At 46.5% G+C, this 21,307-nt stretch overlaps 1 protein-coding gene across 3 annotated transcripts in view; it reads left to right on the top strand.

The window, feature by feature from the left end:
* Positions 1-21,307, top strand: part of USP7 (ubiquitin specific peptidase 7) — a 72,358-nt gene that overhangs the window by 20,146 nt on the left and 30,905 nt on the right. The window contains exons 1-2 of one of the 3 annotated variants that reach the window (XM_084763143.1): positions 364-734; positions 20,646-20,750. In XM_084763143.1, the coding sequence (XP_084619269.1) occupies positions 656-734; positions 20,646-20,750 (184 nt within the window). In that variant the 5' untranslated portion in view covers positions 364-655. Of the gene's footprint in view, positions 1-363; positions 735-14,979; positions 15,066-20,645; positions 20,751-21,307 lie in introns of those variants that run through there. The other 2 variants (XM_084763145.1, XM_084763144.1) reach the window with 2 other exon arrangements.

Raw genomic sequence — 21,307 nt, 5'->3', positions numbered from 1 at the left:
CCGAGCCGAGCCGCCCGGCGCCGCGTCCGCTGCCGGAGCCCCCGACGCCGCCGCCGCCGCCGCCGCCGCGGAGGAGGAGGAGGAGGAGGAGGAGGAGGCGGAGGCCTCAGCGCCCCGAGCGCGGCCGTCCCGTCATCCGCCCGCGCAGCCTCAGCAGCCACCGCCGCAACCCGCACCCGGGCCCGCAGGCTCGCCGCGGCCCGCCGGGCCTCCAGCCTTCCGCGCCCGGCCCGAGGCGGGGCTGACTCCGCGGCCCCCGCCCGGCCGCCCTCCGCCCCCGGCCGGCCCGCGGCCCCGCAGCCCCAGCCCCGGCGGCGGGAGGCGGGCCCTGCGGCGGCGGCGGCGGCAGCGGCGGCCGCAGCGAGAGAGGAGGCCCCCCGGCCCGGCCCGCCGGCCGCCCGTCCGCCTCGGCGCCGAGATTGGGCGAATCGCGAGCAAGTACGTGCGCGTCTCCCTGCCGCCGCCGCCGCCGCCGCCCGCCGCGGGCCGCCCCGGGGCCGCCGCCGACGACGCGCGGGAGGAAGAGGAGGAGGCCGCCCCGCCGCCGCCGCCGCCGCCGCCGTCGCCGCCTCCTCCTCCTCGGCTAGCAGGCGCCCGCCCGCCGGGCTCGCAGCCCGGGCCTCCGGCCGCAGGCGAGGCCCAGGCCGCGGCCGACATGAACCACCAACAGCAGCAGCAGCAGCAGAAAGCGGGCGAGCAGCAGCTGAGCGAACCCGAGGACATGGAGATGGAAGGTGAGGGCCGCGGCGGGGCCGGCGCTTTCATTGTGGCTCGGGCGGCCGCGGGAGCCACGCGAGGGGCTCGCCATCTTTAACCAGGCCGGGCTCTCGCTCGGCCGGACCGGGGCCAGCGCTCCTGCCCTGCCCGGACCGGGCTGCACAGTCATGCGGCTCGGCGGGGGGTGGCCCGGACCCCGAGTTCGCGCATTGTGCAGCGCACGGCCTGCCGGGCACAAAGCGCCGGAGTCGTAAATTAGGACCGAGGTGTGCTGGCTCCAGGCACCCAGGTCGGGAGGCGGGCCCCGGGGACCGTCCCCTTTCCGGGGTGTGTGGCTCTGGCCTGGCTGGTTGGGCCTGCTCCCCGGCCGCTGAGGTTCTGGGGTGGGGTGGGGGCGGGTACGCGGGGTTCACCTGCACCTGCTGCTGAGTGCGCCCCCGGAGATCCTCCCGCCCCCAAATAACTTCTGAGTGCGCTGCCTAGGCGTCGCGCTTAATTGCGAAGACACCTGCGAGGCGCGCAGCTGTCCTCAGCCTTTGGACTGCCTGGTAGCGCGCGCTCTCAGGTTTGCCTAGTTTATAAGTTACCTAGTTTATAAGCTTGTGGAGGAGTTTGGCTACCTAGCTGTAGGTGGTGCCGCCAACATCCGGCTGAGTGTGTGCTTGAAAGTTCCGACACACATGGCTGCCTACGACAGAATCAAACTAGACTCTGGAGGCAACTACGTTTTCTACCCGTGCGGCAGGAGTTTAATCTTGGTACTGAATATTACACTGTTTGTAGATAGGAGAAGTTTGGCTATCAGGATTTGGTGTAGAAACTCAGGCAAGGGAAGGGTCTCCGACTTGGGGATCCCATGCTGTGTTGGCCAGTGTCTAACACTTTTGTTTTTTGTTTTTGTTTTTGGACTTGGTATTTAGGACAAACTCAAAAAAAAAAAAAAAAAAAGAAAAGAAAAAAAAAGTGTGTTCCCTTAGCCTTAAGGGATCGGGCAGGCAGGAATCTCAGTGAGGGGTATTCGAATGGACCATTAAGTGGCTTGTTGATATTTTCAACAAGAGATAGTGGCTTTCTTAAATGAATGGAGGCCCTTAGGAAGTTGGGTAAAACCGTATTTATGGTTCTGTGGGATGCTGCATACTCTGGGATGACCCATGACTCCCCTGTGAATAACTTGATGCTTATCAGTGGGGTCTGTTAAACAATTGCCTGACCATGCTGCAGATGAGAAAGGCCCTTTCCAGTAGGTCTTATCAATGGCGGGAATGGGGAGGGGGTGGCAGAGAGCTGAGTTCATGCCAAGACTAGGCTGTTTCTCTTGGCCTCAGCAAGGCAGTAATTTCAGAGTGTCTGGCATGTGTGATTAAATCAGATAGCTGATGGGACTCATTGCAGAGAGAATAAATAATGTATTCTTTTCATGCTATACTTCATGCACATCTAAAGTGGAGAATTGTATTTGCACTTGCTTTTCAAATAGCATCAGGTGGAATAAAAAAACCTCACAGTGTGAGCATACCTGTTTCCCAAGAAAGTTGTCATAACTGCTTTTCAAGGGCTGTGTATAATGGTGAGAATAAAATTGGGCATCACCGGACAGTTTATTTCTGATACAGTGTCTGAAAAATGCCTGTGTGGAAAAGTTTCAAAAGCTTTGCTAAGAGACAAGGTGGTAGATGTCAGGTTTTCACCCTGTGATATCCCAGGCTTCATGTGTGCTTCCAAGATTTTTCTCATGAAGCTTTCTTTTCCTATCAACGTTTGCATTTGTGAGTTAACACAGTTTTAGTTGTTAATTGATGCCATGGATTTCAGTTTTACTCTTCTGGCTCTAATTCTCTAGGAAATGCAGTCTTACAGGGCTGTGGCCATGAGAGCTAGTAGTGCTTTGGTGTGGTTGGGTGGCCACAGGGGTGTGTGTGTGTGTGTGTGTGTGTGTGTTGTGTGTGTGTGTGTGTTGTGTGTGTGTGTGTGTGTTGTGTGTGTGTGTGTGTCTGTCTGTCTATTTTAACCTTCCCATTACACAGTGTGTGTGTGTGTGTGTGTGTGTGTGTGTGTGTGTGTGTGTTAGGCCGGCTATTTTAACCTTCCCACTACACAGCCAGCAGTTGGAGGGTGTGAAGGTTCTGAGCAACTTTGGAAGGAAGGCTTTGTGAGGAGCATCCTGTCTGCCTCCCCGCCAGGGGCAGGGTGGTTTCGATGGAGAAGGAGGCTGGGAGACTGGTTCTGTTGTTTTTTCCCTCCTATCAATAGGTCAGGGCAAGTTTGTTGCCCTCCTGCCTTACTTTGTTGGAGTTACATTTGTTTTTCGGTTGACCTCTGCACAGTACTTGCACATCCACTAGAGAATTGGTTATTTTTAAGATGTCCTATTATGAGTGGTGAGGAAAGTTAGGAAGGGAAAGTATAGGGAGAGAGAAAATGAGGGGCAGTGTACTTGTGTTGTAGCCACAGGCCTGCTTTCTTGTAGGGCCTGAAAAACACCTTGTCCTGCTTCCTGTTGGGCAGTGGAAGCAGGGCCCTGGCCTAGTAGATCTGACTGGGGATGAATTTGACAGTTTATTTTACTCTCTAGTTTCAGTGGTCCATAATCTGAAGAGGTGGCTTACATATAAGACTGGTGACAGTCTGGTCTGTTTGTGTGTCCTGTTGCGGGGGTTGGCAGTGGTGGCTCCTTTCTCTGTGTGGTAGATGGAGATTCAAGACCTCTTTTTTGCGTGCTTATGAATGGAAGGTGAGTTCTTGAACATGCCCACCAGCATAGACGGGCTGTGCAGCTTTCTTCCTAAAATAAGGCTCCTTGCAGATGGTGCTCTAATGAACTGAGCCTGTGAAGCTAATCTCCTTCCTTTTGTAGGCTTTGGTTGGTGGAAGAGTTTTTTTTAATTATTTTTATTTTATGCACATTGGTGTTTTACCTGCATGTATGTCTGTGTGAGGATGCCAGATCCTCTGGAGTTACAGTGTGAGCTGCCATGTGGGTCCTGGAAATTGAACCCTAGTCCCCTGGAAGAGTAGCCAGTGCTCTTAACCACTGAGCCATCTCTCCAGCCTCTTACCCCTTTTGAAATTTTATATGCGTTAGTGGTTTGCCTGCATATATGTCTAGGTGAGGATGCCAGGTCCCCTGGAACTGGAGTTGTGAGCTGCCTGCATGTATGTCTGTGTGAGGACGCAGATCCTCTGGAGTTACAGTTGTGAGCTGCCATGTGGATGCTGGGACTTGAACCCTGGTCCCCTGGAAGACCATCCAGTGTTCTTTTCTGCTGAGCCATTGCTCCAACCCCAGTGGGAGAATTCTTGGTAGAGTTTACAGAGTGTCAGCTCAGAGAACCCAGTAGAGGACAATTAGGCCAGGCCAGAACTGCTCCTCTGATGACAGCTAGTCAGGTTTGGTTGTTGCAGAGTTACTCCTTTTAGCCTGCCTACCGGATGGTTAGTTTGTCCTCCACAATCCATGTTTTTCCTTCCAAATTGTTTCTTTGGACAGGGAGGTTGTTTAGTTACTTCACTAATTGGGCAGTATTATGGCAGAATTGGCTAGGGTCTTATTGTGATTTTGTGTTTAGTTTCTATGTGGCTTCCTGCCTTTTGCTTAAGCTATTGATGCCTCAGTTTGTACATTCTAAGAAAAAGAGGTCATGCATTATCTGTCAAGGTTGTACTGAAACCATTGTACCAGGCATGTCACAGAAGGCACAAGGTAGAGCCACAGGTGTGCACTGAATGTTGTGGGCAGATTGAGGTGAGGAAACAGCACGGGTGAGGCATGCAGAAATGCCTGCTTGTAGCTCTGTCTTGGCAGAATGGGGTGGGGAGGGGCCACTATCAGTTTGGCAGTGTTATTCCTGAACCCCTGGGTGGATTGGTCTCATTCTTTATGTATGGAGGATCGACTCCAAGATTTCACAGAGCCAGTCTGGCTAAGTTAGACCTTAGCTTTCCTCATACGTATTTTGAGATGGGGTTTCATGCAGCTGAGATTGGTCTTGATCAGAATTCTGCTGGTCCTGCCTTTACCGCCTAAGTGCTGGGACCGCAGGTGTGGTGGACAGATAACCATGGCCAGTTAATTTGGCTCATGATAAGGATATAGAGCTAAAGGTTTTTAAAAAGGAGAAAACTAAATGGATCAGAAAACTAAATGGATCATGGGCTGAGTAGATTGCCTGGAGGTCTGAAGGTCCGGCATCTTTTTTTTTTTTTTTTTTTTTTTTTTTTTTTTTTTTTGGTTTTTGGAGACAGGGTTTCTCTGTGTAGCCTTGGCTGTCCTAGACTCGATTTGTAGACTAGGCTGGCCTCCAACTCAATGATCCTCCTGCCTCTGCCTCCCGAGTGCTGGGATTAAAGGCGTGTGCCACCATGCCCGGCCAGGTCCAGCATCTTGATGGCCTTTTCTGATTTAATCTTTTTCATTGCTTTGAGACAGGTCTAAGTGTAGCACAGGCTGGACTAGAATACCCTGAACCTGCTTTGGCTACCTCCTGAGTGCTGGGATTACAGGTGCGCACCAACACACAGGTGATTTATGTCTGTAGTGCTGTTCCTAGTCATCAAGTCTTTGGCAGCAGGGAAGACAGGTCACCTGGCCTCCAGGCTTAGGAGGTAGCCTAATTCTTTTCTGGGTCCATCTTTTTTTCCCTTGAGACAGGATTTCTCTATATAATAGCCCTGGCTATTCTGGAATTCTCTTTGCAGACCAGGCCAGCCTCAAACTCACAGACATCTGCCTCCCACGTGCTGGGATGAAAGGTGTGTACCACCACAACTGCCTCTGGAGGCACCATCTTAAATGGGGCCCTTGTTGGGACTTTTGTAGTACCCCTCTTTATGGTCTGCTACTGCAAAAACTGGCTACCTATGGAACTGTTAGCCCTGTGCTATAAAAAGGAAGGAAAGCTGCTCTAAGAAAGTGGTGCATAACACTAATGAGAGCTGGACAAGTGGCACTTGTAATGCTAGCTAGCAGTTGGGAGGCAGAGGCAAGAGACTCACAAGTTCTAGTCAGGCATATGCTACATACTGAAATTTCCAGTTTGTCTCCATTTGGATGTCAGTGTTCCTAAAGCTTTGCAGGTCATCTCAATCACATCCCTTGGAGAGGAACCACAGGGCTAGCTATTTGTGTACCACTGGATTGTTTGCTTGGAAAATGACCATCTCAGGCTCCTTTGGATTACTGGAGAACTGCAGGTGCTACAGTTTTCAAGGGGCTTAGTCTGGTGAGTAGTGCAGAAAGCTGGCAGGACACGCCCTCCACCTTGTGCAAGAGGGTGCAGTAGCCATAAGCAATAATGCTGTGAGAGCTGCTGACTCTCTCATTGCCTTTTATTGGAAGTTACATAGAGAAACAGACTTTCCTGCTCCCTCGGCGTCCACCAGAGCTTTTCTAGCCCTTCATAAGGTCTACTGAAGGCTTTTACCAGTCCCTAAGTTTACTTTTGTTACTGCTTTTACTTGGTTTTTAGAAGAGTAATACTTAGCCTGGATATTGCTGCCTATTCTCCAAGTAGGAGTAGAACTCTGGAGAACAAGGTTGTAACAGGGTATTTCTTGACAATGACAAGTGTTAAATGTCACCTGCTTCATAAAGTACGTTGTGAATTAATTTGGACTTAATAAAGTTGGAAGGATTGTTTTCAAGCATGATGCACAGACAAGGCAGTCCTGCTGTTTTTCTAGAAACTTAATATACACTGTAGTCAACAGAAAACCAGACATTTGAAATTACTGATGAGAAGCAGACCTGAGGCAGAAGGCTGGGGATTGAAGCTTAGTGGAAAGTCATCTCCGGAGTTTCTTAGGGCATTACACAACCCTGAACTGCAATGATGGATGCTCAGAGTGATACTAGCAGTGATCCAAACAGGAAGGAGAGAGGGATGCTCAGGAGCACCCCTATCCTGAGAAACAGTACATGTGCTGGAATGGCAGTGAGTACCAACACCAAGGTAGTCTGCGGTCAAGGCTGGAGACAGCTGTGGCCTTCCTGTTTTGTGAATTGAATTCTTAGCTCAGCTCCTAAGGGGTGGGGATCACTACTGAGTCATAGTTGTTGATAGCTAGATGCCCAGGTGTCCTGTTAAGCCACTCATGCTATCTGATTGACAGGAGCTGCAAATTCATTGGTACCCAAGACCTGGGAACCAGCCAGCGTGCTGTCTCAAGCTTATGGGTGGGCTTTCATTCTTTCAGATGACTGTGATTCTCCTGCCTGCTGCAGACTAGTAAAACTCTGGCCCTTTGTTCTGATTCTATGCCAGTGGCTAAGGTTCCCTGACATCCTATGCTTGAAGAGCAGACCCTCATGTTAGGTGTCATGTTTCCTAGGAAGGTCAGGTGCTTGTAGAGAATGAATTCCATAGGGTGGCTTCTCTGGAGTAATGACACCCTGGATGTAGCCACGGGTATTTGGGTGGTGAGCTGATCCTTCTGCCACCCACTGTACCTTAAGCAACAGTTAAGAAACAGTTAGGCATCACCTAAGAAAAAGCACGATACTGCTCTGAATATGTAGGCTGAGCAAACCTGCCACCTACAAGCCCCCTAGAAAGTGGCTGTGGGCCACTGCCTGGGTTGCAAGTCTGTTTCATCAATCACTTTGGGGAATAAGTTACATTTGAAGGCTGGCATCGGCGCTCGTGCGTGCCCCCCCCCCCCCAATATTTGAGAAAGGGTTTCTTTGCTGTGTAGCCTTGGCTGTCCTAAACTCCCTTTGTAGATCAGGTTGGCCTAGAACTCAAGAGATCTGCCTGCCTGTGTCTCCTGAGTGCTGGGGGTGTGTGCCACCACACCCAACTCATTTGAAGACTCTTAATTGACCCCAGTAATTTCTGTTTTAAAACAAAAACATGTAGATCTTGGCGTGTGAATGCCAATTTAGGCAAGCACCTTTCTTTAGGGGATAGGGTGGGTCCTGTGGACTTCCTTACCTCTTCTGGTTTTTAGGTCATGTGAATTCACAGGAGACTCTTTTATCAAGTCAATAGAGCAGTGAAAAACATTCCTAAATGCTTGTTGCTGGTTCTCCCCGACTTTGGCTATTTATTTATCTATTTTATTTATTTGGGCAAGGTTTATATGTAGTCTTAACTGGCCTGGAACTTGCTATGTAGACCAGGCTGGGCACACTTGCCGTTGCTTTGTTACTGGGATTAAAGATGTGTGCCACTGTCCCTGGCTGTTTTGTATTTTCAGAAATTAATAGTATGTGTGTGAGTATGCATACTGTGTCACCCATGTATAGGTCGGAGGATAAACTTATGGAATTGGTCTAATGTTTACTTCTATGGGTTTTGGGATGCCAGGTTTGTATATGGCACCTGTCTTTACACATTGAACTGTCTCGCTGGCCCTGATTTAAATGTTTGAAAATTTTTACTGCTTTGTGTGTTTATTGTGTTGGCGGGAATGAATGTTACAGTGGCTAGAGAAGCAGTTCTCCCTTCAGGGCTGAGATTACAAGTGTGTACCAACACACCAAATAGTCCTATTACTATTTTACAGCTATTTTAGATACTTCCCCCCAAAGCCAGGTGCAGTGGTACACGACTGTAATCCCAGCGCTTGGGAGGCAGAGGCAGGCAGAGATCTGTGAGTTCAAGGCCAACCTTGTCTAAAAAGCAAATCCAAGATAGCCAAGGCTACACAGAGAACCCCTGCGTTGAAAAACAAACAAACAAAAGAATTTCCCCCCAAGTGAATCTCCACCCCCCCCACCCCATTCTAAGAACTAAAGGTAAAGGGAAATGAGTTTAGGCACTTACAGACCTTTAAAATGTTCTTATGTTGATGGTGAAGTGGGGTTTGAGGTGCTCTTAGCTCTAAGCCTCTTGCTGCTGCTAATGATGAGAACAAACTTGGCTTTGCACTTTAAATTTTGAAACAGGGTCTTGCTCTCAGACAGGCCTTGAACCCTTAGCACTCAATCTGGGATAAGCATGTGCCGTAACATCCAGTTTCCATTTTTATATGGTGACAAAGAGTGGTATAAGTGTTAAAATAGATCACACACACACACACACACACACACACACACACACACACACACACACACAGACAGAGTTTCTCTGTTGTCTTTGGCTGTCTTGGACTGCTTTCTAGACCAGGCTGGTCTTGAACTCACAAGAGATCCGCCTGCCTCTGCCTCCTGGGTGCTGGGATTAAAGGTGTGCCCCACCATGCCCAGAAGAGTCTAACCACACAGGCTAAAGAGAAAGGGCTCAGAGGTTAAGAGCACTGACTGCTCTTCCCAGCAACCACATGGTGGATCACAGCCATCTATAATGTGATCTAATGCCCTCTTCTGTCATTCAGGCAGAGCACTGTATACATAATAAATCTTAAAAAAAAAGATAAGTCTAACCACACACTGTTAGCTATGCACAGCATCTTATGGTGATTGAAGTTAGAGATTTTCAAGTGTTAATAGCCTATGTGTCAAAATAATGGGGAATGTAGGTACAGAACGCAATACAACACAGCTCTATCGCCAGTGTTGGCCTAATCAACTTGATGGGACTGGATTCTTGCTTAGATGTTTCCCATGATATCAAAATCACGGTGAATGGTAGGCAATAAATATCCCAGAAAAGTAGAATGAAGAAAAGTGATGAAAATTCATGCATAAATGAGTCTCTTAATTGCGCAGAGCAGCTGTATCAGAATGTGAAGGGTCAAGCTTTGTTGTTGGGTTTTTTTTTGGTTTGTTTGTTTGTTTTGGTTTTTCCAGACAGGGTCTCTCTGTGTAGCCTTGGCTGTCCTGGACTCGCTTTGTAGACCAGGCTGGCCTCGAACTCACAGCGATCCACCTGCCTCTGCCTCCCGAGTGTTGGGATTAAAGGCATGCGCCACCACGCCCGGCTTGTTTTTTTTTTTTGTTGTTGTTGTTTTTAAGGTTTTCTAGTGCTGTGGATGATGCTGTTAAAATGCACCAGAATTAAAGTGGTCATAAAAAACACATTTATTATATAATTATTGTATATAAACTGTTATATAATGCAGTTTATTAGTAAGTTAAGCAAACATAAGATTACATTTCAGCAATTGTATCAGAGTGAACAAAATTTGGAAAAATAAATACTGAAGTAGGGTTAACCTGGAGCAAACCTTTAATCCCAGCAATTGGTAGGCAGGCAGATCTGTGAAAATTCTAGCGGGGTCTACATAATGAGTTCCGGGACAGCCAGGATTGTAAAGGGACACTATTAAGTAACAAGAAGAATAAACCAAGCAAGCAAACAAAATAAATATAGAAAGTATGGTGTTTAGAGGAAATATTTATAGGTGGCAGGCACAGTGTTGTGAAGGGACTGTGTGGGCATGAGCGTGCAGTGTCCTGTGGAGTGAAAGAGATGACCTCCTTGGGAAGGGACGGATCAGGGGAGGCTTCACAGATGAGCCTAAAAGAAGGGCTAGTGTGACCAGAGGTGGAAGGCATTTGATATTTCCGACTCTCTGACTAGGGCTTAGAGTTCATAGTAAGCAAAGCAATGTTTCCCTCCTCTCAAAGATATCTCAGTGCTCTTAACTTATGAGCCATCTCTCCAGGCACAAAGATGTTCTTTTTAATCCACAGAGCCAGTAAACTTGTCAACGTTTTTACAGATGTGACTAGATTCAAGGCCCCCATTGGGACCATACTACGTTGTTCAGTGGGCTTAGTGCAGTTGCCAGGGTCCTTGCATGCAAAAGGAAACGTTGACCTGATTCAAGAATGTAATCAGCCCTGCTAGTTTTATAGATTTCCAAGTTCAGGTGGCTTCAGGAAGCTGGAAAAAGGCAGGGACACATGTGGAACATGGGCCAGCCACACCTTTACTGTAGCCAGGGAAATCCACTTCATACTTTTGACCTCTAGAAGTTTGGGAAGTTGGCTCCAGCAGACAGGAAATCGGAAGGATCTAAGATGAATAGGAAGTAGTATGTGGATGTTGAATGGATGTAATGCTTTGGAACCCTTGGGGAAACTGCACTGAAGTTCACTAACCACAATGTGGTGGACAGTCAGGACATCAGTGGGTAGGTCAAGGGATGTGAAGTCACTCATTCTGGTGGTGGTGGTGTGTGTGTGTATGTATGTTTTCCCCCTTGTGTGGAGTATCACATAGAAATTAGGGCTGAGGGTGTGGGGAGATGGCTCAGTCACTATTTGTCCTGGAAAGCATGAGGATCTGTGTTCACATCCCAAGTGCCCACGTTAAAAATCCAGCGGTGGTGCAGACCTGTAATCCTAGCAGTCAGGGAGGCAGAGGCAGATGGATCTCTGTGAGTTTGAGGCGAGCCTGGTCTACAAAAAGAGTCCAGGACAACCAAGGTACACAGAGAAACCTTACCTTGTCAGGGTGGGCCAGGAAAGAGGGGAGCCAAGCATAGTGCAAAACTGTGATAGATCACTTTATCAGTTATTACTATTTTCTGTGTGTGTGTATATATATGTGGAGGTCAGACGACAAATTCCACAAGCAAGTTCTCTTTCCATTGAATGTATTACCCACGGAGCCATCTTGGTGGCCTGATCACTCTTGGTAATCAGAAGCATATTTGAATATGATTTTGATGTTGAATAAATCATCCCCAAAGGAAACCACTCTAGGATCTATGTAGTTGTATATGGAGAGACTGTGGGTGCTCATCATTTCATAACAACCAACTCTGTATTTGTGTGTGTGTATGCAGGATTTCTCTGTGTATCATTGGCTGTCCTGGACTTGGTTTGTAGACTAGGCTGGCCTTGAACTCAACCAGAGATCCGCCTGCCTCTGCCTCCCAAGTGTTGGGATTAAAGACGTGCAACACCATGCCTGGCTGGGGCTTCATTTTCATGTAACTAATTTAAATCAGGGTTCCTTTAGACCATAGAGCTGTTGTTCTGTAAAATGCAGCCTATTTCTAGCTTTCAGGCTCCACTGCCTTAAACTTGTGTGGGCACTGGCCCCTGAAGTGGGTTTCCTAATTTTACCGGATGGATGCCTGAGCTACATACCCAATGCAAAAACTCAAATCAGACCACTCTAGCGTTGGGAAGTCAGTTGAGAAAATCTTATTGCCAGTGAGATGAAGTATTAATAGGCTGACTGGGATATACATCAAATAGAGGCCTCCCTGGGAAGGGGGCAAGCTAGTTAGTTTTCATCTAGATTTTTGTAGAACTTTTATCTTGGAAGGGCTTTATCTTGCTTGTGATGGCCAGGAGAGAGAGGGCCAACTACTGAGTACTGACTACTTCATTCTTTACTGTGGGCTCTTCTGTCAGGGCTTTAGTGTAAGTGGCTTCCTCTTGGTCCACTGGGAAACGTGCTGGGGAGAGAGCTGCTAGAATGTGATGGGGTTCACTTTGGTCTTGCAGGTCTTGGTTCCTCCCCACCTTGCCCTTTATTTTGCATAGCCCTTGTTCCTGTTCCTTTTGTGGCTTGCTCCATCCATCTGCTGTAGATTGTTCTCTCCAGGGCTTGCTCACCTCACTGCTTTCTTTGTGAGAAAGGGTTTCTCTGTAACAAGAGCTCTGCCTGACTTGCTTTGTTGGCCAGGCTGGCCTCTGGCTTTGAACGCATAGAAATCAACCTGCCTCTGCCTTCCTGAGTGCTGGGATTAGAGTTATGTGCCTCCATGCCTGGCCATGATACTAGCTTTTAAGAACTGTCAGCTTTCAAAATCTCAAAATAAAAATAGTAGATCTGGACAGAAATGCTCTTCGGAGCTTTATCTGTAAAACTCACAGATCAGCAGAAGAATAGTCACACAATGTCCCCTTTTGCCCCCTCTGGCCATGAAAAGAAACATTGTTACATATTATATAGCATTTATGCAACATTGAAATACCAGAGGACCCCTCTCCAGACTCTACCTCCGTGAAGACAGGATCTCACTATATGGCCCTGGCTGTCCTGTAGACCACCCAGGCTGCCCTCAAAACTCTCAGAGATAGGCCTGCTTCTGCCCACTAAATGCAGGGTTAAAGGTGTGTACCACCATGGCCAGCCTAAAATTTAAAGAGATTCATTGTTGCCAGGGATAGTGGTGTCAGGTTATGGCTATAAAAGGACAACATATAGGATGGAGAAGTTGCTTAGCAGTTAAGAGCCTTCGCTGCTCCTTCAGAGGACCTGAATTTGTCTCCCAGTTCCCACTCTGTCCAGCTTATAACCAGCTGCCTGTAATTCTAGCCGCAAGGAATCTGTCCCTTTTTGGCCTCTGACTGGGGGAGGGATTTGTTGTTGTTGTTGTTTTTGAGACAGGGTTTCTCTGTGTAACAGCTCTGGCTGTCCTGGAACTTGCTTTGTAGACCTGGCTGGCTGAGACTTCACAGAGATCTGCCAGCCTTTGCCCTGCAAGGCTGGGATTAAAGGCATGTACTGCCACCCCTCAGCGTTTAGATAAAATTATTTTTAAAGGACCCTTCTGCTGGAATTGACTTTTTTTTTTTTTTTGGCTGCTTTTTCTGATAGTGGGTATAAATCTACAGGATACAAATCTATACTTGAGTAAAAGTAAATGCTCAGAATTTCTGGTCCAGATAGGTCCAGAACCTAGTTTTTTTGTTTGCAGTAGGGGAAACCAGGGAAAGAGTACACAGTCTCTGCATTGTTTTTTGAGACTCTCATAGTCCAGGTTGGCCCGAGATCCCTCCTTTGTCTCTCCTCACTCACCAGTGTTGGCCACCACCCACCACTGAGCTCTGTGATTCCAGTGTGGAACCTAGGCTACCATGTGTACTTCCAAGCACTCTACCAGGTGAGCCCCAGCCCTAATCCAGTTCACAGTGTAGCAAAGCATATATACAGCCAGATGCAGTGGCGCATGCCTGTTAGCCCAGCATTCAGGGAGGCAGAGGCAGGCGCATCAAGACTTGTGATTGTTACTGAGAACTTAAGTACCTGGTCTATAATAAGTTTAACCTTGCCCACAGCAGGTTCGTGTTCTCTTGCCAAGTCACATCCCTAAGTCCCTCAGTTGGAGTTTTGTTTTTAAACTTTCTATTCTCCTGTTTTATCCTTCCTAGAGCCATCCATGCTGTATTACCATGATCTTGATTAGTGAAATGTTTGTGAATATTTCTTTACTGCCCTTGCTCCAGCCCAGATGTAAGCTCTCCCACCTCCATGTTCAACATAGCCCAGGACATACCTGAATGGAGTGGTGAGGGAAGGAGGGGGGAAAGACACAGGTACAGAAAAGCTGAGGTCAGATGGACTGGGATCTCTGGAGAAGTCACAGCATCCCAGAAGCTCAGTGTATTATTATATACAGATAGGCAGGATGCTTACATACATACCCAGCTGAATCACAGAGGCAGGTTATGATACACAGCTAATCTTGGTAGGGGAGCAGGCTTCCGGCTGTAAATTGGGTGGGTATTTTGGGCATTTCCTTTACACATCAACTTACGCACATGGACCCAGAGTTTGTCATTCCTCTGAGCTGGGCTACTTGGGGTGGGGTTGGGGGCATTTGCCATTTCCCCCCCTTGAGCCTGAGGCTGTGGTCAGTGACATGGCCAGCTCACATCAACAACACACATTCACTTAGGGCTTCACACACTCAAGGATTTCCATGCCACCGCCACCCCCACCCCCTAACCCAGCACCTGCCACTTTCTAATGTACTTGTTGTTTGGTGTGGGAACCTTAATGCTTCAGGGGTCCACCAAGATGTCTCAGCCTGACCTGCATTTGATCCCACAATGGGAAAGAATCAACTCACTCGAATTGTTCTCTGAACTGTACATGGACATAACATGGCTTGTACAACACCCATACACCAATAATTATTTATATATATCCTCTTTTAACCCTTAATTTTTTTCCTCAGTTTTTGAGACCTAAGATACACCCTATATGATGTATAGTGGTAAAATAGTCTATTAGTCCCTTTCCTGGCTTCTTAGGCTTGCAGATTAATAATTTAAAATTTTTGGAGTCATTTAGATTTACAGAGAAGTTAGAGTTGCTACAAGGAATTCCCTGTTATTTTCCACTTGGTTCTCCTCTCCTAGATTAAAATCTCCATCAGTTCCCAGATATGGAAATTGACCTTAATTAATTTATTGTTGCTTACCAAACTCAAGGCTGCTTTTGTGGCTTCACTAGTGTTCCCATAAATGTCCTCTCACTGGTCATATGGTCAGTTTGCCTTATCTGAACTGATGAAGTTGTTGGAATGTATTTTTTGATCTAAAAACAAGAATTTTGCTGGATGCTTTAAAAAAAAGAATGTTGAGGTGTATAGCTCCTGGAGGTTCTATGCATTCACTCCGCTGTGGACGACAGAACCTTCCCTCTCCAGCCCCTAGACTTGCTGGGCTACAGAGCCATGAGACATGGCTGGGAACTGCAGGCTTGGGCAAGAAGGTGATTCACGACTTCCAGACCAGTACTGACATAGCCCACTCACCCCTCAAAAGACTAAGTAGTATCAGTCTAAGATATATGTGCAGAGTAATAGATCTATACCCATCTACCCCCCCTCTGTCCCCTTCCCTCTCCCTCCTTCCCTCTCCAGTCCGCCTTCCTTCCTTATTTTCTCTCCCCCCATCATTCAAACTCTCCCTCCCACCACCTTCCTTCTCCCCCCTTTTGTGGTTATGGAGATTGAAGATAGGACCTCATGAATGCTCTAGGCAAGACGTTAACACTCAGCCGTGCCCCACCCAACTCTTTTGTTACAGATAGCCTTTGTATTATGTAATATTCTGACTTGCGGTTAATGTGGGTTGGGGAGGAGGAACCATGGGGATGAAGATGTGTAGTTCTGTCTTGTGTGACCTGCCTGGGACCCATGAATTGGTCCTTGTGTTCTGTGTGCTGTGCTTTGTAATACTGGGTGGTTACTAGGGTGTTAGACGAGCTGAGTCTGGAGTGGAGTCAGAGTGGAGAGATACTTAAGGCTTCAGAGAGAGAGAGCTGAACTTGCAGCCAAGGCTGCTACATGGTGGTGGTGATAGACACAAGACTCTGGTTAGCAGATTCTGGTAACTATTTGGGGTGTTGAATGTATCTTCTGCTCTAGCCTTTTAAGGATAACACAAAGTTCTTCCTTTGAGCTCTATTATCTTACCCAGGATTGAGGCTGAGGTGCTAAATTTGTGCTATCAATTTCCATAGCGGTTGGTAAGCGTTCTTTGGTGAGATGGTAGTCCTGTTATGACATCACAAATGGAAGCATAGGCCTCCTCACTAAGGAGGAGGAAGTTTTAGACTTTAACTAGCCAAGCAGCTGTTGTGATGGTTCTTTTAATAAACAGACAAAATTAAACCCTGATACCCATAATGATGAAAACTGATAAGCCCTTTCTGAGTGACACATACTTTAGAATGGTGATTGCTTTATTTTCTGCAGATGCTGAGCATATGAAAGTTGGGGTTTTTGGAGATTGAGGGGAGGGAGCGCTCAGAATTGTACTAGTACCTCACTCATGCTAGGTTGGCACTCTTTTTGCTGAGCTACCCTGCCAGCCCCAGGGACCTTTTTCCTAGCCGCTTTAGGCATTGTACACCAGATGATTCCTCATTTGCGTTGGTTGTGTGTCAGAAAATTAATACTATGGTTCATTTCTGGCCTAATTAGAATAAAATGACTTATAAAATTCCAACCAGGGCCTGGGGAGAGAGCTCAGCAGATAAACTGTTTGTTGAGCAAGCATGAAGACGTGAGTTTAGAGCCCACATAAAGCCGCAAACACCTGTAACCCCAGTGCTTAGGCCTAGAAGTCAGCAGAGGGCTGAGACAAGTGGATCCTGTAGGCTCATTAACCCAAATGAGTGTAGTAGAACAGGTGAGGTATTCAGTTAGAATTCCTGACTCGAAAAATAGAAAGTGTGGAGTGAGAAGACAACCACTGTCTGCCTCTGGCCTTTTCATGTTGCTCCCGTGAGCAACTACTCACCCAATCAGTAGGACAGAAAATCCAGGAATAAAAACACTTTTATGTACTATAAACCAGTTCTTCTGGCGTGCCTTCCACAATAAAGGGACTAGTCTTCTGGTATAGTGTTCTGGCCCAGGAATTACTGTATTTAAATTTTTAAATGCTCTTGAAGAGCTTTACACACTAGGTAATCTGTCCTTTGGGAGATAGATTTGCGCTGCCTAGGCGGTTTAGTAGCCGATTTTTTAGTACCTGACAGACCAAGTCACCTTTTGACTTTATATTTATTTTGGTTTTTCAAGACAGAGTCTCTCTATGTAGCCTTGGCTGTCCAGAACTCGCCTTGTAGACCAGGCTGGCCTCGAACTCACAGCAACCCACCTGCCTCTGCTTCCCAAGTGCTGGGATAAAAAGAGTGCACCGTCTGACATTTTATTACCACCAGCCTTCACAACTTTCTGAACCTGTGTGATGGGTTAATTTGGGTGTGAGTTGGGCTACTGCTTTGGAGAATACTTTAGCTGCAGGGTTTTACTTGTTCTGCCCATTACTTAGATCTGTCATCTGTAGCTCAGCCTTTTTTTTAGTGATGGAACAAAAGCTGTTGACACCAGGCTCTCTTCAGTCATAACATTGCAGTTAACTATTGCTGAGAGTTGGGAATTTTTTCACTTACTTAGATACAATGTATCATTAGACACAACGGATCAGATGTGTCCTGTGGAGCCATAGCTGGTGTATTGAACTTGATTTTTATAATCAGTAGAACATTTATTGGAAAAGCACTTTTTTTTCCCCCTCCCCACAGTGTTTCTCTATGTACAGCGTTGGCTGTCCTGGAGCTCACTCTGTAGACCAGGCTGGCCTCAAACTCAGAGCTTCACTTGCCTCTGCCTCCTGAGTACTGGGATTAAAGGTGAAAAGTACTCTTATCTAGCACATCTTATTTAAACAGACAGACAGCCTTTAATCCTAGCAAGAACAACAAACCTAAAATTCTCTTTTAGCTGCAGTCTAAATTTACTTGTATCTTATTTGGATTTCAGTGGAACTAATAAAGGTAAACCTTGGTCTTCACAGTTACTAATGAGTTTATATAATGTTTTTGGGTGCTTGTATTTAGAAGAATGTTTTGAGAGTGGTTTGTCAGGTTGGTATTTTGACACAAATCATGTTTAAAAGCATTTGTGATAGAATCAGGCATACTGCTAAATGTAATTGAAGAAAATTCCCTTAGGATATGACACCTCCAAACAGGTGTGTGCAGCAGACTGGCCACTGTCACTTAACCTCCCATGAGGATCCAGATGTATAAGGTCAACACGAATAGCTTCTCACACACTTGAGTTTGTCAAGGAAGTGAATGATATGGTCTTATTTCAGCACACAACTCTCCCAGATATAGATATGTGATATTTATTTTGATTGAGTTTTCAAGATAGGGCTTCTCTGCAGCGTTGGCTGTCCTAGAACTTTCTCTGTAGACCAGGCTCTGTAAACTCAGATCTTCCTGCCTCTGCCTCCCGAGTTCTGGGATTAAAGGTGTGCACCACCACCACTAGGCTATGTTTATGACACAGGGTCTCACTGACTCCCTGGTTGACTTCAAACAGAACCACCTGCCTCTGCTGAGAGAAAGGCATGTGCCACTATGCCCAATTTACATTTTTAGTGTATGTGTGTTAAGCGTATTGGCTTGCGGCAGCGCACACATGCAGATGTACATGTGCTGTTGAGTATGTATGTGTGGAGCTCAGAGGACAGCTTTGAAGGTTGGTTCCCCCCTCCTTCCGCTGTGTTTCAGAGATGGAACCCAGGTTAGGTTCTCAGCCAGGGCTGAGTTGTTGCACTGGCCAAAGCCTTCCTCCTTAGTTACAGAGAGGTTTGCATGGGTACAGTAGGTGTGGAGAAGTAACACTGTGACCCTTTTAAATACAGGCAGAGTTAATGCATGCCCCATAATTTAGAGGCCTCGGTCAGGTTTTACCTCATAAAGCCTTAAAGGGTGATGTGATGCCATTTGAGGGAAATAGGTATAGGTCAAAGAAGTTCTGAAGTACCCAGTTCTTATTTTGTCTTTTAGCCCTTCTGTTCCTTATTTATTTAGGAAGCTTGGACTAGTTAAGTCACTTTAAAAAAAGTCTCACCATCTCCTGCCTCTTGCACAGCTTCCGTCATTCAAAACCTCCTCTCATTGCTTTGTCAGCTGGCATTTAAAGGCCAAGGCAGGGATGACTGAGTCTGAGGCTAGCCAGGGCCTTCTTTACTATAACTCCAGCATTTCACATCCCTCAAGACCAACCCTATCCAAGGGATTGTGGTTCTTAGAGATTAAAGGGCCAGTTTTAAAAAGTGTTTGTTTTTTTAGAAACAGCCTTTTATTTTATTTTTTAAAATATTTATTTATTTATTATACAGTGCTCCGCCTGCAGCTGACATCAGATCCCATTATAGATGGTCGTGAACCACTGTGTGGTTGCTGAGAATTGAACTCAGGGCCCCTGGAGGAGCAGTCAGTGCCCTTAACCTCTGAGCCATCTCTCCAGTGCTAGAAACAGCTTTTCTAATACAAATGTGTATTAGAACCCCCCCCTTTTATTTTTCCTTAAAAGAAGCCTTTTTAACTTGTGGAGATTGGAAGTGACCTTAAAATTGTCTGTCCAAATGTGGGTGGGAATGCCTACTTATTATCTTGAGAGTTTTGAGATACAGACATGGGAAAGCATCATTTAATTACACAGGAGTTGTTGGAGAGTTTTCTTTTTTTGTTTTTTTCTTTTCCTTCCCCGCCCCCCCCCCCAAAAGACAGGGTTTCCCTGTGTAGCCTTGGCTGTCTCATTTGTAGACCAGGCTGGCCTCAAACTCACAGCAACCTGCCTGCCTTTGCCTCCCAAGTGCTGGGATTAAAGGCGTGCGCCACCACATTAAGCCCCTGGAGAGTTTTCGAGCTCAGACCAGAAGGTTGCAGTTTGAGAGCCAAATAGGAGGAAACCAACTTGTCTCTGTCCATGGTCCTGAACTACCATGTCTCCCAGTGACAGTAAGACTTTGGACTATGAATTGAAGGTCCAGCATACAGCTACCTTGTTATTCAGAAAAGGATGCCCCCTGCTGGTAGTAAGGCCCATTTCCTGCTGGATATTTGGAGTGGCAGGGAAAACCCAAAGCCTCATGGACAAGATGGGGCAGCAATTCTGGAATTGAGCTGCTGCTTCATTCAGTGTTTTGGCATGGTATACAATGGGCAGAGTTAATCCCAGGATTAGCCAGATGTGGTGGCTGCAGTTGTAGCAGTCCCAGCATTTAGGAGGCATGATGATCACAAACCCAAAAGCAACCCATAGTTTTCCTACTTAATTTTGTTTTCAGATTTTTAGTGAACTTAAGAAAATAGTCTGAAGAGGTAAGGTTTTTAATTCAAAAGTAGGGAGGGGTGTGTGCGTGTGTGCGCGCGCGCACGCACTGTGAGTATAGGTACCATCAAAGTTCAGGTGAGGATCTTATATTCCTGCTTACTAAGAGTTACAGGCCCTTGTGAGCTGCCATGTTGGTTTTGGGGACTGAACTCTGGTCCTCTGCAGAAGCAGTGAATGCTCGTAACGTCTGAGCCATCTTTTCATTCCTGGGTTAAGTTTTATTGCTTTCTCGGTGCTAAGTGTGGGACCTAGGAATTTTTTGTGCATGCTGGGCAAGAGCTCTCCTAAAGATCTGTAGCCCTACCCTGGAGGATTAACTTAATTATTAGGAAACTCACTACAAAACGAAGGCTCTTAAATATAAGTCCATTAGCCTTTGCAGAATAAGAGTAAATAAGAAATGATATACAGAAGCATCTTATATATACAGAATAGTTTTTTTAATTAATTACAGATGGAGCAATTATCATGTATAATGGCTAGTATTCATCTGCTGTTAAGCTTTGAAAACTTATATTGGTAAATATAAGAGTCATGGTACAGTTAGAATTTACTGACTTACAAATTTATCAAAAGGGCAACTATATTCTTACTCCTCTAGTCCAATTATGAAGATCAACTCACAAATTTCTTATTTTTCCTTAAAGCTGGAGATACAGATGACCCACCAAGAATCACTCAGAACCCTGTCATCAATGGGAATGTAGCCCTGAGCGATGGGCACAGCAATGCCGAGGAGGACATGGAGGATGGTAAGTACCGCTCACTTGCTCATAGCCGAGGAGTGCTGTCAGAAACACAGGCCATCCGAATGTTTCCTGGAGTACTTTGTAGTCCTCAGAGTAGTTAGTTTTTAAGGAGGTTATATCTGCGGGCCATTTAGGATCCTACTTTTGATTTGAATTTCAAGGTAAGTTGCTTCTCTCCTGAGTCTAGGCAAGGGGGTTCAAATCCAGAGGTTTGTAGTGAGTGGGTGTCTGCTCATACCCACGGGTCTCCAGCCACTGTTAGCACCAGGGTGCTAGGTAGATTTTCTTTTCCCACTTGTTTGCAGCAAAATACTTCCAGGCATTGGGATTTAGTTTCCACTGCATTCCCACTTTAGTGTCTTATTAGCCCACTACAGATTGAGAACATCTCTCAACTCCTGTTAGGTATGAAGCGAGAGCCAAGCGTTGGGCCCTATACTTCCTCCACTCACTCTTCTCTGTAGCTTCCATGTGGAAAAGCATATGCATATGTATATGCATGGGCATTTTGTGTCAGGGAATCACTTTTCTTTTGAGAAATCTTCTTTATAATATATCAT

Source organism: Acomys minous, assembly GCF_964271855.1.
Source record: "Acomys minous genome assembly, chromosome: 16".
Lineage (NCBI taxonomy): Eukaryota > Metazoa > Chordata > Mammalia > Rodentia > Muridae > Acomys > Acomys minous.
Note: the sequence above shows the minus strand (reverse complement) of the source record. Positions and strands in the feature narration are given on the sequence as shown.